The sequence below is a fragment of the Saccopteryx bilineata genome, chromosome 10, assembly GCF_036850765.1.
Source record: "Saccopteryx bilineata isolate mSacBil1 chromosome 10, mSacBil1_pri_phased_curated, whole genome shotgun sequence".
In the NCBI taxonomy this organism is placed as follows: Eukaryota; Metazoa; Chordata; class Mammalia; order Chiroptera; family Emballonuridae; genus Saccopteryx; species Saccopteryx bilineata.
Genome location: NC_089499.1, coordinates 3990215 through 4008475, shown reverse-complemented (window position 1 = coordinate 4008475; position 18261 = coordinate 3990215). Strand labels below are relative to the sequence as shown.

At 56.9% G+C, this 18261-nt stretch overlaps 1 protein-coding gene across 1 annotated transcript in view; it reads right to left on the bottom strand.

The window, feature by feature from the left end:
* ITPR1 (inositol 1,4,5-trisphosphate receptor type 1) overlaps nt 1–18261 on the bottom strand; it is a 295645-nt gene that overhangs the window by 154795 nt on the left and 122589 nt on the right. The window contains exons 13-20 of the mRNA XM_066245616.1: nt 15754–15908; nt 12663–12762; nt 11471–11631; nt 10902–11043; nt 7067–7225; nt 3575–3747; nt 1848–1967; nt 1012–1206 (exon numbers count right to left, since the gene is read on the bottom strand). Of these exons, the coding sequence (XP_066101713.1) occupies nt 1012–1206; nt 1848–1967; nt 3575–3747; nt 7067–7225; nt 10902–11043; nt 11471–11631; nt 12663–12762; nt 15754–15908 (1205 nt within the window). The remainder of the gene's footprint in view (nt 1–1011; nt 1207–1847; nt 1968–3574; nt 3748–7066; nt 7226–10901; nt 11044–11470; nt 11632–12662; nt 12763–15753; nt 15909–18261) is intronic.

The window sequence follows — 18261 nt, the reverse complement described above, 5'->3', positions numbered from 1 at the left end:
GATAAGACAGTGCGTATATCTTATGAAGGCGTACAAATGCACTGACACACAAGCAGAGCGTGTGAAGGACACGCCGCGTGCCCAAGCTGCCGGCAGCGACGAAGGCCCCACAGGGGGAAGGTCTATTTCTTTCTCTAGACAGATGCTGTGAGCCCAGGGCCGTCTTCCTTCCCTCTCTATACGAGCATTCCTGTGTTTCCTTCCCTTCTCTTCCTCTCCATTCCCGTCACTGGAGGCGGCAGGGCCAGCAGGCCCGAGAGCTGGGGCCGAGGGGACGCCGGGACGGAGGGGGTGATGGACAGAGGTGGACACTGAGCAGACAGGTGAACAGACCGGGACAATGCCGGCCAGGTTCCCCACTGTCGGAGAAGGGAGCTACGGCTCTGGGACAACCCTATGGTGTTGAGAAGGCACTGAGTACTAATGCACACTCTCGTGTTCTCACTAACGTTTGTGTAGACAGACACAGAAATAGACAAGGGGCTACAGAGACAGATACAATGTGTACACACACACACACACACACACACACACACAGAGTGCTGAGCCATAGAGACAGATACAATGTGTTCACACACACAGAGTTCCCACCCAGCTCTGTCTGCGGAAGCTCTACGAGGTTAGCACTACTGGTCATCACTCCACAGATACAGGAATGGGGGTCTCGAGAGCCCTGGAACGGGACCTGAGACTTAGTCTAAACGGTAGCACGTAGAGAGGTCAGGACTTGCACCCAGGCAGTATGACTCCTCGCCACCACAGGTGAGTGCCAGGCTGTTTGAGGACGTCCTCCCTGCACCTGGGCTGATGCCAGCGTCCACCTCCTCTGACCCGGCCACACCCAGACATCAACTGACCGCCGAGTGTTACTGAACTCTCACACTAACTTCTCCACACGCCTCTGTCCCTTCGCTGGATGGTTGGAGGGCACCTCGCGATTCCTTGGAGTCACCCCAAACAAACCATACACACCCCGCACCACCGTCCGGGGCGCCCCGCCCGTGCGCTCACCGGTAGTAGCTGAGCACGTCACGGTCTTCCTTCTGCCCCTCCTTGGCGTCCTGCGCCAGCTCCCGGACACTCTTGCTGCGGACCTCCTTGCCGCTGTCCCTCCAGAACAGCCACACCTCCTCCTCGTCCTCCCCAGCCTCCAGGGCGTTCTCCCCGGAGGAAACCCCCTCAAACTCGAAGCGAGACAGGACCAGCCTGCGGGAGAAAGCACACTGGTGTTGAAACCCCCGCTCGTCTCTGATCAGCAAGAGCAGGGCCCTGACACTGAGCTTCCCGTGCGGTGGCACAGAGACACAGAGCCCTCTGCTTCTCTCACTGGAGGGACCACGCAGGCCTCGGCTTCTTCATCGGCTTTACCTCAGTGGTTCGCAACCAGGTGGCCTGGCGGTGCCTGGACCCCTTTAGTTCATCTCTCGGACATTAACCAAAACTTTTCTGGGCCAGTGAATACTTTTGAACAGCGATCATTTAAAAGCCTCCTTCCAACACTGACTTATATCAACACTGAATTATTACGTACTTTAAAACCTAAAATTGACGACGTCCTTAGAGACCTTGAGGCTCTTAGAATGGAACCAGGCGTGTGCCATCGCCCCCAGGTGAGCTCGCTCACTGTACCCGGTAGGTAACGTGAGGTGGGGCCGTGTGCCGAGGAGACCACGCCCGGGCGAGCTGAACCCGCCCCACCCTGGGCCCATAGCACCACGAAGCTCAAACGTGGGCTGGCCCGACTTCAGCCCGAGTCTGAAGAACCCGAGGGGTCAGGTTTTCTTCCTCACAGGCACAGCCCCCCACTGAACCACAGGCCTTCTGTCAGAACCCCTCCCCCCACTCACTTGGTCTCAATCAGGATGTCGCCGTTGGTTGGGTTCAGCACAGCTTTGCAGATCAGCTCCTGGGTCACCGGGATCGATTTGTTCATGGACACGCAGAGGTCAGACAGGTAATCCAAGAACCTACCGGGAAAGGAAAACGGAACAGAAACGTGTCCTACACGCGGACAGAGTGGAGGTCTGGCTCTCGGAGCCTGACGCTTCCTCACGGGGGACAGGTCCACCACGTGCCTTTAACAGAAGAAGTGATGACGGACAGGTTAGGTTTTGGAACCTGCGTCAATGGCACCACCAGAAACCCGGTCAGAGAGAGAAAGGAAGGAAAGAGAAGGGGTGCCCACAGTGGTGGGGGGGGGCGAGGCTCTGATTGATGCCCGGTCCCCCGAGCAAGCTGCCACCCCAGTGTGACGCTTATCAGCTCTGTCCTCAGAGTCGTGACCGCGATGAGGGGACAACGCTTCTCCGCCCCGGGCCTCAGTTGTCCCACCACCAGGAAAGTGTAACGTGGAGCAGCAGAGGGCTGTCCGGAGGACGGAGGATGAATGGGGATAATTCACGTCCAGTGAGCGCCTGGCTCCCTCCCTGACACGCGAGAAGGAATGCTCCACGAAGTGGGACTCTGGTGGGCGGGACTAGTCCTTTTCCCAACATGCTCAGCTCTGCAGGAGTCTGTGTGCGTGCGTGTGCACGTGTGTGTGTGTGTGTGTGTGTGTGTGTGACACCCGCATTGCGTGCTATTTCACACCTCGCTGGAGTGGTGGGAGTCTGAAGGAGGAGAGGGGAAAGAGTAGGGAGGGGGGGGTCAGTGGGATGAGAGGAGTGAAGGAATTCTACGTACTATCATATCTTTTAGTGTCAAAAAAAAATCACTCTGGATTCTCTGGCTCGGGGAAGACGCTCAGCCTTATGAGAACCAGGACAGGGCAAGACAACAAATACTCAGTAACTTGTGTTGTTCGGGCTGCCAAGCAACCTCTGAATTCTCCACCCGCTGGTCCAGAGGCCAGGTGAGGGAGAGTGGGGAGGACAGAGGCCGCCGGCTGAGATCGACATCCCCTCCTGTGGTCTGAAGGGACTGTGACCTTTTTCTTAGAACGAAGGCTTTAATAATTTCAATTTCAAATAAATGTTGCCTCTGGAATATTACGCAGTAATACAATGTCCCAAACATTTAAATGAAACAGAAAAATAGACACACTGTATCAAGCTAAAAGGTAAGATACAAAACCAGGCACAGAACACGTGCCCGGTGGCCACTAGACAGAGAGACGGGAAAGAGAGGGATGTATGTACAACAATGCATACTAAACACACTAGGGAACAGCTACGTTTGCAGAAGACTCCCCAGGATGCGAGTTGGGGAGGGTGCTCTGACAGTCGGGGTTGCCGAGAAGTGACTATCGTTACTGTGCACCTGCTCAGTGCCCCACATGTCAACACGCATCATCCTCACTGCATTTTCATAGAGACCCAGCCGGCAGGGGTGAAATCCAAGCTCAGAAGGCAAGCTGAGGTCACTCGGCTGCCGGACATCAGAGCCAGGACCTGCCCATGTCTCATTCCATGAGTTCTTTCCAAGACTCACCCAGGACCCTCTGAGCACCTGCCCGGTCAATACCTGTGTGCCCCAAACAAAGGGACCCCAGGAAAAGCGCCCCGATCACTCCCATGTCCGTACCTCCGACCGAGACGCCCGCGCCGAGGGTCCCCCGCCCCGGCCGCCGTCTCACCTGGGCTCCCGGTTCTTCCGCACCAGGCTGACGAAGGTGTCGATCTCGGCCGCGGTGATGTGCTTCTCCAGCAGCTTCCGGTTGTTGTGCAGCAGGGCGGTGATGGTGTCTTCCGCCAGCACGTCATAGCCGATCTGCTTCTGCATGAAGCCAAACTGCTTGGCTATGTACTCCTTGGGGGGGAGAGAGGGGAGGTCAGCGTGGGCACAGGTGGTACACCGGAAATGAGCCGGGCGGCGCCCGGGCAGGAAGGCCCGCCCCTGAGGGATGTCACCGGGAACGCTGTCCCTCAATGCAGCGGTCCCCAGGGTGGCTGCAGCTCATGGGCTCTGCCTGGCCTGTTTCACTCCACCTGCCCCACGAAAGTAATTCACCAAAACGGCCTGTGTTTGCACATGGGCCTTTTATTAAGTAGCGCACAACATACATTTTAATGTCAGGATTTATTTTTCTAAAAGGTCAAAAAGCTGTCTTTCGGCTCTGGTTTTATTCCTAGTTCACGAGGATCTAGCTGCATCTCACGGCTCTGTGCAGCTGGAGGCGCCGGGGTTTTTAGGACAGACACCCCATTTTGTTCTCTTCTCTTACGGGGGGGTAAGACACATTTCTAAAGTCAATAAGGAACAAAACTCTCTCTTTGGGGATCGGACATACCAGTCCACAGAAATATTTGCCAACTCAAAGGAACCTGCTATGAATATGGGTTTCTGTTCAAACGTATCACCCTGAGCCCCAGAGAGATGACACGCTCACTCAGTGTTCAGGGGGCCTCCCCCCCCCTTATGTTTCATTCATTTCAAAATTCTGGAAAGTGCTCAGGACGAACACGTGGACAGGGGCCGCTTTTCAGCCCATGCTCAGTACGAACGCAGGTGCGGGAGTCATCAGCCTAGGGGACATCCTACTGTCCTATCGGCACACGGTCCACAAACAAACCAGGCATGGGCATCACTGACGCAGCCCAGGGGACGGATGAGGCCCCCGCGGACAAGGACAACGCCCAGGAACGCACGACAGCTCTGCGGCGTCCTCGTGGGAAGACAGATGATGGAACAGACCAGATCTCCCTGGCACTGCGTGGGTGTGGTGGCAACGCTCGCTGGTGCCCTGAGCACCCACAGCGCCCGGGGCAACCTGTCCAGGCTGACGAACACGGCATCCTCTGTCCACTGTGCTCTGTGTTCAGACAACGGCAGCCGCCAAATCGCGGGTTTAGACATCCTCGCTGACGAGGCTGTAGCTAACACTGGTTTAGACATCCTCACTGACGAGGCCGTAGCTAACGCTGGTTTAGACATCCTCGCTGACGAGGCCGTAGCTAACGCTGGTTTAGACATCCTCACTAACGAGGCCGTAGCTAACGCTGGTTTAGACATCCTCGCTGATGAGAATGTAGCTAACACTGGTTTAGACATCCTCACTAACGAGGCTGTAGCTAACGCTGGTTTAGACATCCTCGCTGACGAGGCCGTAGCTAACACTGGTTTAGACATCCTCACTAACGAGGCTGTAGCTAACGCTGGTTTAGACATCCTCGCTGACGAGGCCGTAGCTAACGCTGGTTTAGACATCCTCACTAACGAGGCCGTAGCTAACGCTGGTTTAGACATCCTCACTAACGAGGCCGTAGCTAACACTCATTTAGACATCCTCGCTGACGAGGCCGTAGCTAACACTCATTTAGACGTCCTCACTGACGAGGCCGTAGCTAACACGGGTTTAGACATCCTCACTAACGAGGCCGTAGCTAACGCTGGTTTAGATATCCTCGCTGATGAGAATGTAGCTAACGCTGGTTTAGACATCCTCGCTGATGAGAATGTAGCTAACGCTGGTTTAGACATCCTCACTAACGAGGCCGTAGCTAACGCTGGTTTAGATATCCTCACTGACGAGGCCGTAGCTAACGCTCATTTAGACATCCTCGCTGACGAGGCTGTAGCTAATGCTCTGGAGCTTTGCTTAAGGTCAACATCATTTTCAGGATGACAAAACAAAAAGAATGTGACTACGGAGAGTTCAACTTTAAGGGCCAGAAACAGGGCCCTCGAAAGCTTAATGACAAAAGGTTTCTGTAACACGATCCGGGATTAGAATCAAAGTCATCAAAGCTGCATCCCGCTGTACCATGTCCCCCCATCTGCGATTCCGCTTTCCACAGCTTCCCTTGTCCGTGGTCAACCACGGTCCAAAGATATTAAGTGGAAAGTTTCAGAAAGAATCAGCCCGTAAGTTTTAAACTGCGAGCTGTTCCGAGCAGCGCGCTGAAATCCTGTGCTGTCCCACTCGCCCCACCTGATCGTGACTCCTCCCTGTCCTGCGTCCCCACGCCCGTGTGTGCCCCCCGCCCGTCAGTCACTCACGGCCATCTCGGGTACCAGACTGGTATCAGAGCGAGACCACCGTGTTCACGTAACTTTTACTAGAGATGCTGTTGTCACTGTTTTATTATTCCTGCTGTCACTGTTCATCTCTGGCCAGGCCTGACTTGGAAATTAAACTTCACCACAGGTAGCCCAGATTATAGGAAATAACAGCACATACAGGGTTTGGTACTACCCATGGTGTCGGGCATCCCCTGGGGGTCTTGGAACGTGTCCCCACGGGTGAGGGGGACGACTGTGCTTTGTGTAGCACAGGGGGTCTCAACCTCAGCCCCACTGACTTTCTCAGTCAGATAACTGGTTCTCGTAGGGGGTGTCCTGACCATTCCTAAATGATTAACAAACAGCATGCCCTCAATCCACTCAACACCAGCAGCACTCCCACACGGTGACACGGTGACACTCAGAAGAGTCTCCAGACAACGCCCGGTGTCCCCTGGGGAACAAAATTAGTTCCCCCTGAGAACCGCTAACTGGGATGACAGAGATCTCGGGGTTCCCTTGAACCTCAAGTTGTGCAGAAGCCCCACAGAGAGGTTTGAACGTTTACATCACAGGGATAACGGTTTTCATCCAAAGTCACGACACAGAGAATGACTCAGCACACCGTGACGCTCGCGCCAGCACAGCAACGAGAGTCAGCGGCGGGTCTGAAGGGGACAGGGACAGGGACAGACGCTTCCGCGAGAGAAGCTTCCGCTCCGTCTTCAGTACACACCCACGGAGTCGCGTCCCTAAGCCTTGAGGGAACACGCGGTGAAAACTACCGGGCACGTTACCACCGCTGTCAGCAAAGGAACTCTGGCTGCCGGGGGGCCTCGAGGGGGCTTCCCGGGTTCCCTCCTGGGGGGCCTTGAAGGGGCTTCCCGGGTTCCCTCCTGGGGGGCCTCGAGGGGGCTTCCCGGGTTCCCTCCTGGGGACTCCGGGCTCCGCCTTCCGGGCTGGCAGGAACTCTCCTTCCTCTCTAAGAGCCAGCTGAGCAAGGAGCCACGTTCCAGCCATTACACAAGCGCACTCAGGACACTTCAAGGCCACGAGAAAAGTGTCTGACCTCCGGGGAGGGCGCGCCCCCCCACCGCTGCCCGCCAAGCCCCAGCCCCAGTCCCACCTGGTTCTTCCTGTAGTCTTGCTGCGAGTGCCGCAGGACCCGGTAGCAGAGGCGGCAGATGTGCCGGAAGGGGGCGTGCCGCTGGTCGCCGAGCTCCTCCAGGCGCAGCATGGGGCCGTCGCCGCAGTCGGTGAACGGGGCCTGCAGCAGCTTGAAGATCTGTGAGAACACAGTCGCCACGGTCACCGCCCTGTGTCCGTCTGGAGCTAACGGACACCCTCAAGGCTGGCGGGCGACACCGGGACGTCTCTCTGTCCAGACGCAGCAGCAGCCTGAGAACCGCCTTCTCCCCCCCACCCCGGGGGGGCCGGGTGCCCACTGCGTCCCGTCCACCTGCACCCCATGGTCCTGGAGCCCTGGGAGGTGCAGCGGTTACGACTACAGACGCTGGGATCAGGGGGTTCTAGGCTGGGCTCGCACACCCGTACTCCCGCCCAGCAGCACAGAGCACGGTCAGGGTATGTTTCAATGTTCTCATCAGTGAGAGACAAGAGGAACACCTCGCTCACACGGGTGGTGTAAGGATAAAAGCAGGTGACAGCCCTGGCCGGTTGGCTCAGCGGTAGAGCATCGGCCTGGCGTGTGGGGGACCCGGGTTCAATTCCCGGCCAGGGCACACAGGAGAAGCGCCCATTTGCTTCTCCACCCATCCCCCTCTCCTTCCTCTCTGTCTCTCTCTTCCCCTCCCGCAGCCAAGGCTCCATTGGAGCAAGGATGGCCCGGGCGCTGGGGATGGCTCCTTGGCCTCTGCCCCAGGCGCTAGAGTGGCTCTGGTCACGGCAGAGCGATGCCCCGGAGGGGCAGAGCATCGCCCCCTGGTGGGCAGAGCGTCGCCCCTGGTGGGCGTGCCGGGTGGATCCCGGTCGGGCGCATGCGGGAGTCTGTCTGACTGTCTCTCCCCGTTTCCAGCTTCAGAAAAATACAAAAAAAAAAGAAAAAGAAAAAGAAAAAGAAAAAGCAGGTGACAATTGTCAGCCGCGTAAGAGCAGTGTGCGGGGAGGACCCGGGGCACTGAATCCGACCATGCCGGCGCCTCCCGGAACAGCCGTGGTGGAATGAGCGAGGGCGTTTGGCCAGCGTCCGATCGGGGAGACACTACGTGAACCAGCTGGGCCTCATTTATTCTTGGCCTGGAACTCCTTGTTGAAACATGATGGGGTATTAATGAGTGTTGCCTCTCCTGGGCTGACAAGGAGAAAGGCTTCTCCCTTCCCAAGCCCCAACGGAAACCGTGGGGCTTACAACTAACATGTTTTCCTTTTGGCTTCAGTGGTCAGCAATTTCCAAGCCAAGCTCACACCCAGTCCCCCACCGCTTCCGAGAATGACCCGGTCCACACGTCTGCACACGTGTTCCGGCCCAGATTTAACTTCACACCAGTTTACCTAAATTTATACCAGAAAATACTATCTATCTATCTATCTATCTATCCTCTATCTATCTATCTATCTATCTATCTATCTATCATCTATCTATCCTCTATCTATCTATCTATCTATCATCTATCTATCATCTATCTATCTATCTATCTATCTATCAATCATCTATCTATCTATCATATATCTATCATCTATCTATCCTCTATCTATCTATCTATCATCTATCTATCTATCTATCTATCTATCATCTATCTATCTATCTATCATCTATCTATCTATCTATCTATCTATCTATCATCTATCTATCTATCTATCATCTATCTATCTATCTATCTATCTATCTATCTATCATCTATCTATCTATCATCTATCTATCTATCATCTATCTATCTATCTATCTATCATCTATCTATCTATCATCTATCTATCATCTATCTATCTATCTATCTATCTATCTATCTATCTATCATCTATCTATCATCTATCTATCTATCTATCTATCTATCATCTATCTATCATCTATCTATCTATCTATCTATCATCTATCTATCATCTATCTATCATCTATCTATCTATCTATCTATCTATCTATCTATCATCTATCTATCTATCATCTATCTATCTATCATCTATCTATCTATCATCTATCTATCATCTATCTATCTATCTATCTATCTATCATCTATCTATCTATCATCTATCTATCATCTATCTCTCTATCTATCTATCTATCATCTATCTATCAATCTATCTATCATCTATCTATCATCTATCTATCTATCATCTATCTATCTATCATCTATCTATCATCTATCTCTCTATCTATCTATCTATCATCTATCTATCAATCTATCTATCATCTATCTATCATCTATCTATCTATCATCTATCTATCTATCATCTATCTATCATCTATCTATCTATCTATCTATCTATCATCTATCTATCTATCTATCTATCTATCATCTATCTATCTATCATCTATCTATCTATCTATCATCTATCTATCATCTATCTATCTATCTATCTATCTATCATCTATCTATCTATCTATCATCTATCTATCTATCTATCTATCTATCTATCTATCTTGCCTGCAAGCCACCACTCATTCTTTACAGTCAGGGTTTGTGGAGACTTGTAGGGGTCCTCTGAGGCAAAATGGTTTCTAGTGCTTGACGTGACCGATGCCATCTTAAGCAGCAAGTTGCTCGGTGACCGCCAGCTCCTCCTGAGAGAGAGGTGAGCTTAGAGCAGCTGAGAGAACTGTTCTCACACAGCCAAGCAGGCCGACTCGGTGGTTCACTGCCTTAACAACACACAGCTCTTAACAAGCACGTGCCACCTAGCTACGGGCCACCTGTGTTCCTGGAGGCGGGGGACATCAAGCCCCGTCCCCTTTCGGAGGCAGAGCGCCACCTTCCTGAGTGCTCCTGTCCCTAAGTTCCCTGAAGAAACTCTCTGTTTAACTCTGGAGTTGCCGGCCTCTTTCTTCCATCTCTCGTCCCTGGTTCCTTCAGAGGCCGGGGTCCAGCGCCCTGCAGGGTCTAAGCTGACCCTTACTCCAAAACCTCCCAGACACGTGAAAAACACCCTTAAGGACGCAGCCCAGAGCTCTGATACTGTTCCTGAGGAAAACGAGGTTACCCGCTAGAGCTCCTGCCCAGAGAATGCTCCACAAGCGTGGTTCTGATTGAACTGAGCTATCGAGCCATGAGAAGACGCTGGGGATGGCTGGGGTGCGCGGGGGACGGCTGGGGGACGTGGGGGATGGCTGGGGTGCGCGGGGGAAGTGACGGAGGCCCGTCTGGACAGCTGATGTGCCGCAGGAGCCCGACTCCGTGACACTCCAGGGAGGCCACACTCCGAGACGGTGACGGGGTGCGTGGCTGTCAGGGGCTGGGGGGAAGGAAGGGATGGACAGGGGGCACACAGAGGACATTCCGGGCAGCGATGCTGCTCCGTGTGATGCTGTGACAGTGGACACCGGTCCTCGCACGACTGTCCAAACCCACGCACGCACGACACCCAGAGGGAGCCGTACGCGAGCTGAGGGAGGAGGCGGCTCAGGCAGGTCCGTCCATCGTACGTGGACCCATGTCCCACACGGGCGGGGGGGCGCTGGCGTGGGGAAGGCCGGGCGCGCCTGTGTCGGGGTACGGGGCACGCCTGTGTCGGGGTACGGGGCGCGCCTGTGTCGGGGTACGGGGCGCGCCTGTGTCGGGGTACGGGGCGCACCTGCAAACCCGCACTTCCCACTCACCCCGCTGGGAGCTTAAAACTCTTCTGAAAGAGAACGTCTCTCTCTCTCTCTCTCTCTCTCTCTCTCTCTCTCTTTTTTTTTCTTTTGGACAAGTCACTGGATCAAGTTCTCCGGGTGGAATCACCGACGTCCCCCTTGGACCTGTGACGCCCCCGGGTTTCTCAGCCCGCCGGCCCCGCCGGCCCCATCTCACCTGCTTGAGAATATTCTGCTCCCTCATCAGCTTCTGCCGCTCCCTGTTGGGCTTGGAGAAGACCACCTCCAGCACATCTTGGCCGGAGTTGGTCCCGCCAGTGACAAAGTACACCAAGTCTTCGAGCAGCTTGGTGACTGACCTTGGGGGGGGGGACGGGCAAAGAGGCTGTTAGAGACGGAAGGGTTCGAGGTCCCCCCGGCGGGAAGCTTGCCTAAGGGAACCAGTTAAACAAGCGCAGACCCTTTCTTTCCAATTTCCCCCAGACTGACAATGCGGCTGGTGACCAATCAGAGTTGGAATACAGGTGACACATCAGTGCCCAGAGCAGGACCATCCCCTGCACAGACACCCACCCGGCGTCAGCTCAGAGGACCTGCAGCCCTGACATTTCACACGGTCTTCCAGAGACAGACAGGACCATGACAGCCCCGGAAACCGTCCAGACAATGAAGGCGAAGGAACCACGAGCCCATTCCCCATAAAGGGTAAGACCCGCCCCCCTCGCACTGGCTGTTCTGCGTTCTCGCTGTCTGCACGGCCCGCGGTGCCCGCAGTGCCGCCCTCACCTCCGCTCGTTCTGGGTGATGGTGCCCTTCTCCAGCTTCCCGGCGATGGAGCCCAGCACCTTGCTGGCGTCGTTGGCGAAGTCCAGGTCACGGACCTCCGCGGGGGACACGGGCACGATGGCGAATGCTTCCTTGTCCTCCTTCACGGGCGAGGTGCCGATCTGAAACACAGGACGGGCTCTGTGGGTGGGGGTCTGGGGGGGGACAGCGCACGGGGTCAACGGGACCCTGGGCAGTCCGCATGGCTGGGCGCTGGCCACCTCGCAGAGAAAACCAATCGGACTGGGAACGGCTGGGACAAAGCGCCCCGCTTGTTAACTGCTGCTCCCCCTGGGGACCGGGGCCGGGGGGACAGCGAGGCGGGGGGTGGGGCAGCATCGCGCACGGCAGCTCCGTTTGCGACCGGAGTGCGTGCAACACGTGACCCCACACATGTGTACAGACACACGGGAAAACGCGAGCGTGCACAACGGCCCTTCTTCCCCTCAGTCACCGGACCGTAAGGAGGGGCGCTTTGCCAACCGCCCAGCTCCTCCCTACACCTGAAAACGTTCACAAGAGCAGAAGGAAAAACTCCAACGACATCACCACCACCCAAAAATAAAAGTGAGGGTATCACTCTATTTTTTAAGAGGAACACCCCGATGTCTGTGTATTTATGCTCTGTGACCCTGGAAAAGGGGTGGGGGAGGGGAGGTGGGCTTCAGGAAGAGAAAGTAAAGGGGTCAGGAGAACGCACAAGAAACCAACCCGAACGGGTGAGCACAGAGAGACGAAGCCCTCAGACAGCCCGGGGCCCGGGGCTCTGCTCAGGGAGGGGAGCTGGGGGGGCAGGCGGCCCGGGGCCCGGGGCTCTGCTCAGGGAGGGGAGCTGGGGGGGCAGGCGGCCCGGGGCCCGGGGCTCTGCTCAGGGAGGGGGCTGGGGGGGCAGGCGGCCCAGGGCTCTGCTCAGGGAGGGGGGCTAGGGGGGCAGGCAGCCCGGGGCTCTGCTCAGGGAGGGGGGCTGGGGGGGCAGGCGGCCCGGGGCTCTGCTCAGGGAGGGGGGCTGGGGGGGCAGGCGGCCCGGGGCTCTGCTCAGGGAGGGGGGCTGGGGGGGCAGCCCGGGGCCCAGGGCTCTGCTCAGGGAGGGGGGCTGGGGGGGGCAGCCCGGGGCTCTGCTCAGGGAGGGGGGCTGGGGGGGCAGGCGGCTTACTTTCAGCATCACAGGCTTCTCTTCCTCCTTGTCGATGGGGATGTTGGTGCTGTGAACCCAGGTGTTCGTGCACAGGTGCCGCAGCCGGACGTAGGAGTTCCTGGAGAGGGAAGAAGAAGGATTGAGGGAGAGGGGTGTTGAGGCTCTCTACAGCCACCGGCCGAGAATTTATCCTATCAAAATAAAAAATTAAAGAAAAAAAAAAAAAGGATACAAAAATGGTTTTCTGTTACAAACACTGTACGGTATAAACTTCAGAGCCAAGGGCTCGGGTCCAAGATACATGCTCCTGTGCTTACGACAGCTGTCGTCGGTAATGACCCTAATGGTGCCGTGACAGGCTGCTCTTCTGCGCAAGGCGGTCTCCCGTGAATGTGCTCAGAACAAACCAAGCTTCCATAATGCAAACGAGAGTCCATCCCGTGAGTGAGCGTCTCAGAGAGTCCCACACACAGGCGCGAGACGAGCGGGAAGAAGCGTTTGCGGAGGACAAAGCGTCCGCTGACATCTTCATGTGGCTCAATGGAGCAAACAACAACACAAAGAGCCAGAAAGCTCCCGGGGGCCAGGGAACGTGAGTGAGTACTGAGCCGTCTTGTGGTGGTAGGAAAGCCTTGTAGAGCATGAGAGAAAATACAAGACCCCTACATCTTAAAAGTAAAAGGAGAAAAAAAAAGACATTGGGCCGAGGAGCTGAATATATTCTTCTCCAACGGGCGGGACACAAGCGGCCAACAGGCACAGGGGAAGGTGACCACCGTCACGAGCCATCAGAGAAGTGCACATCTACAAGATGCCACTCCACACTTACCAGGACGGCTCAAAACCAACCACGCAACCAACCACACAAAAGAACGAGCGCTAGAGAGGAAGCAGGGAACGGAGCGCTGGCATTCGGCCGGCCGGCAGGAGTGTAATGCGATGCCTCCGTCCCTCAAGAGGTTAGTTAGACCCGGGAGAAGTAAAATGTGTGTCTGCGTGGAAGTGAGCCCACAGATGTTCACGCATGTTGTTCACAAGAGCCAAGGAGGGCAACCACCCAGGCACCCGTCAGCTAAAGAGCGGCTCAGGTCAAGACAGGTGGTATGACCATGTAACGGAATAGCACTCGGCAATAACGCGGAACCCAGTACAAAGACGAGCTGCGACATGGACGCATCTGCGGAAAGATCAGGAGGAAGCTGATGGTGCAGCCCGCGAGACACCCGGCTCCCTGTCTGGGACACGCCCCGCACAGGCAGCGCAGCAGAGCCAGGACGCAGACGGATTGAAGGCTGGGGTGGAGCCTGGGGGAATGGGAGTGACCACTCGCGGGTACAGCGCCCCTTTGCAGGGATGAACCCGTTCTAAAATCGACTGTGACGATGTGTGTCCAACTCGGCTAATGTAGGCAAGTCCAGGAAGTGGACCCGTTGAACAGGTGCGCTGCGTGGTAGATGAATCACGTCTCAGTGACTGTTATTTAAGAACAGCGATCTCGCGGGGCGAGCCCGGAGGACACACAGCTGTGCGCAGAGCGGGGACTGTTCTGCAAGGACGTCTCTGCCTCTCTCCCCAGACTCTCCAGGGGCTGACAAGCCAGAGATCCATTTCCTGAATGACCACAGAAAGCCTTCCACACTGTTAGGTCCCTGGAAGGGGGACGCCGTCCTACATGTCGGGCCGAGGGACAGGAACAGTAGGCAGCACAGAGAAGGATCTCCGCGAACTCGGGCCCCTCCCGATGCCCACTCCCAGCTCCACAGCCGGGCTCAGGCTGCGCAGGTACGTGGTGAGGAGCCACGTGAAGAGAAACAGAGTAACCCTCAGGGACGGACAGGGCCAGGCGGGAAACGTACAGACGCTGGCGAGCTCAGCACGAACCAGGGCTGCGTGGAGGGTCAGCACTGCCTGGACATCAAAGATCTGGGACTCTAGGTGGGAGACTCTGGGGTGGGACTCGCTGCTCTGTGACACGTTGCTTCGACTCTCTGAGCCTCAGTTTCTCTATCTAGAAGAAGGGGCGAACAGCAATGCCTGTCTCATGGGGGCTTTTATAGAGATGAAACTGCAGAACACAGCCCTGGTCAGTTGACTCAGTGGTAGAGCAGCAGCCCAACATGTGGAAGTCCCAGGTTCAATCCCCAGTCAGGACACACAGGAGAAGTGACCACCTGCTTCTCCACCCCTCCCCCTTCTCCCTCACTCTCTGTTCTCCTCCTGCAGCCATGGCTCAGTTGGTTTGAGTGTACTGGCCCCGGGTGCGGAGGATGGCTCCCTGGAGCCTCCATCTCAGGTGCCAAAAATAGCTTGGTTGTGAGCATGGCCTCAGATGGGCTGAGCATCAGCCCCAGACAGGGGTTGCCGGTGGATCCCAGTCGGGACCCATGCAGGAGTCTGTCTCTCTGTCTCCCCTCCTCTCATTTGAAAAAGAAGAAGAAAGAAGAAGAAATCACAGCACACAAGCAACACACTTGGTACTGCGCATGGCACACGACTGGCGCTCAGTGACGGGTAGCTGGTCCTCAGAGGGCTGGTGCTGACCCCCTCAGTGCCTGCTTATTCTCAAGTGTATTCTTACACAACAAAACTAAGAGTTACATTTAATAAAACACCCAAGAAGACCCGGTCTGACTTCTAAATACTTATAATAAAATTTACTTTGCCCTCTGTGAATTTCAGATAGTCTGTTTGCTACAATTTTTCTATTGTTTACTTTGCCCTCTGTGAATTTCAGATAGTCTGTTTGCTACAATTTCTTTTCTATTGTTTATTCAAGGGGACCAGAAGATCTCTCGGCTTTGGGAAGGAGGAAGAGAGCCAAGGACAGGAAACACTGAGCTATCTGAATTTCAGGTTCGACTTATTGACCTAAATTAAATATAGCACTTCTTCTCCAACCTCTGAGAACTTACAACTGATGAGCTGGCGGCGGGGGGGGGGGGGGCAGGGGAGAGAAAAAGAAAGAAATCGAATGTCATTCCAATGGGCAGTCAGAACAAACCCTTCATCAACCCTGCACAAGATCTTCAGGAAAGGTCCCAAGACGCCAGCCAGGCCAGAGCTACCAGCCCCGGCGCACGTGGGCTGAGCCTCGTGCTGAGATGCGTACCTGGGGACGAGGCTGTCACCTCCACGGAGAGTGGTGGGGTCCAGCTCGAAAATGGAGGAGATGTCATTGCCTTCGGGCACGGAGACCAGGGAGTACACCATCTTCTCCTGGGCGTTCCGCAGCCGGCTCCGAGAGGCGTCCTGGTCAGGGTCCACCTGGGGAGGAAACGGCACCAAGTCGGGACGCCGCGTGCTGACCCGTCGCTGACCGCCACCGCCTCACGGGCCACAGGAACGGGGCTGGAGCGCAGTGGACGTCAGCGGTCAGCGGGAAAAGCACGAGATGACCGTCGGCCACCCGCGCCAGGAACAGCCACGCTCTCCCCTCCTGGTGCTGCAAGAGAAATGCTCAGACCGTGGGGGTCGCGATCACCACCGTCCCCGGGCCGCGGGGGAACCAGAGCTCCGTGGAGCCGCGCCCGGGCAGCGGGCGGGCCGAGGAGAAGCGGTTTGAGACAATCCTCCCGCGGATTCGCTTACAGCCATTGTGTGAACCCGCAGAGCAACTGTCGGGCAGCGACAGGACACGGCTCCTTCCCGGGAGGAAAAAGGAAATAAAGGGACTCTCATCCAGGTGTTCACAGGCAGCGATCGCAGGGCGGACGAGAAAATGACGCCAGACGTCAGACCAGCCCTGAAAAAAACGCTCGTTAATCACGGAGGGCTGCCGACGACAGGGGGAGGGGGCCTCTGGCCGCGTCAGGGTCCGGCCAGGACTGAAGAAAAATCCTCAGTGAGGGCGAGGAACGAGGGAAAACGCGTCCCCGGGGAACTCCGTCCCAGTGGGGCCCCAGGGCCCGCTGGCTGAAGGTGTGAGCAGGTGCCCCGGTGCCCGGCGCGAGGTCGCTCTCGGCGCGGTGACGCCACACGGACTTGTCTGTAATGTTTCGTGTCACCCGGGCAGGATGACAAGGTCCACCTGTATCTACTGAAACCACACTTCTCTCCCCGTTCCTAACTGGCTTTGCTCGGGCTGGCGCCCTGCCTCCTCCTCTCTAAGCGGGAAGGGCCGTGAGCGGGCGAGCTGACAGGCAGCCGGAGCCTGGGAGGACCAACCCCACAGGCCTGCCTGCCTGCTGGCCACAGCCTGCTCCGTCCGTCCCTCCGTCTGCAGCCCCGACTCCCGTCTGTACAGAGAGAAAGGGGGAAATGCTTCCTTTTTACCCCTCACCTCCGCCCCGCCCTCTCTCAAGCTCCATCTCTGTCTACAGACAGACCCACGCTCGCTGTTCTGTCCTCCCGGGAGCAGGAACCCGGGGAGCCCCGAACGCCCTACAAGCCCGTCCAGCACGAGACCGTGGAGTCAACAGTCCTGTTCCCACCACTGTGGTCTGCACGTGTCCCACGGCACCTTCCAGAACCACGCCCGGCCTGACTCGGGGTTTAGACGCAGGGCTGCGCCACAGGCTGAGGGTCACAGACCTGCTGCGCCACAGGCTGAGGGTCACAGACCTGCCGGAAGTGGGAGGAAAATGGAAACTGTCCTTGGCTGGCCGCTGTCACCTGGGGACAGGCTGAGAAACAGCCTCACTGTCTCCCCACGCGGCCAGCGCTCGCCACCTAGTGGGAGGACAGGCACACTGCGGGCGGCCCTCCGGCTCCAGCCAGCCCCGGGATGTCCTGTTTTCTGGCCCTGCCTTCCAGCGCGAGGCTCCCAGTGCCTCTGAATGTAGAAGGCCTAGAGCCACAAAGCGGGGTGTGGGGGGGGGGCTCCCAGGGAAAAGACACAGGCGCTGAGGCCGCCGCCAGGAAAACACGGGACCAGGGAGCAGAGTGGAAGGAGAGGCTGCCTCTCCCGGCTAGTCCACCCGAGTCTCCAAGCCCGACCCTGCCCATGCCGACACCTGGCCGCAGAGGGAGGGACGGGCCGTGCTGCGGGCCTGGTGCTGCAGTCCGAGCCCCACACAAGGACCACGCCGCCCGGGCCGCAGCCCAAACAGCCAGGGCAGTGCGCCCAGGTCTGCACCCCGCCTGCCGGAGCCGGCGCACAAGACGGTGGGAAGACGCCCAAACTCCAGGGGGCCCCGGGACACGGCCGCACCGGGACCACCGCCTGCTTCCTCAACGGTCGCCCGCACAGCTGCCAGGCGGCCCAGACGAACTAGCGGAGATGCCAAAGACCACGTGCAACTCACAAAAGGGCTGTCTGCCAAGAGCTTCCGGGGGCCTCTTCCCCTGCACAGCCTCCCACCTGGTCCTCACATCTCCGCAGGAGGGAACGGAGGCTCAGAGAGGGACAGTGGCCCGTCTGGAGTCACACAGCTCCTAAGGGCGGGGTCAGCCACCTAAGCACCATCGGGCCCCCACCTCCACCCCTCAGGCTCTAGGTCACTTGGACATCGGCTCTCAGGGCAAGGACCCACAGGTCTCCTTCAAAGTCACTGCAGAGGGGATGCTTCCACGCTCACCTCAGACGGCGGCACCGAAGGCGGGCATGCACGTCGCACAAAGGCGGTCATTCCTCTCAACGTAAAGGAGGAGCAGGGACGAGAGGCATCTGAGGAAAGGG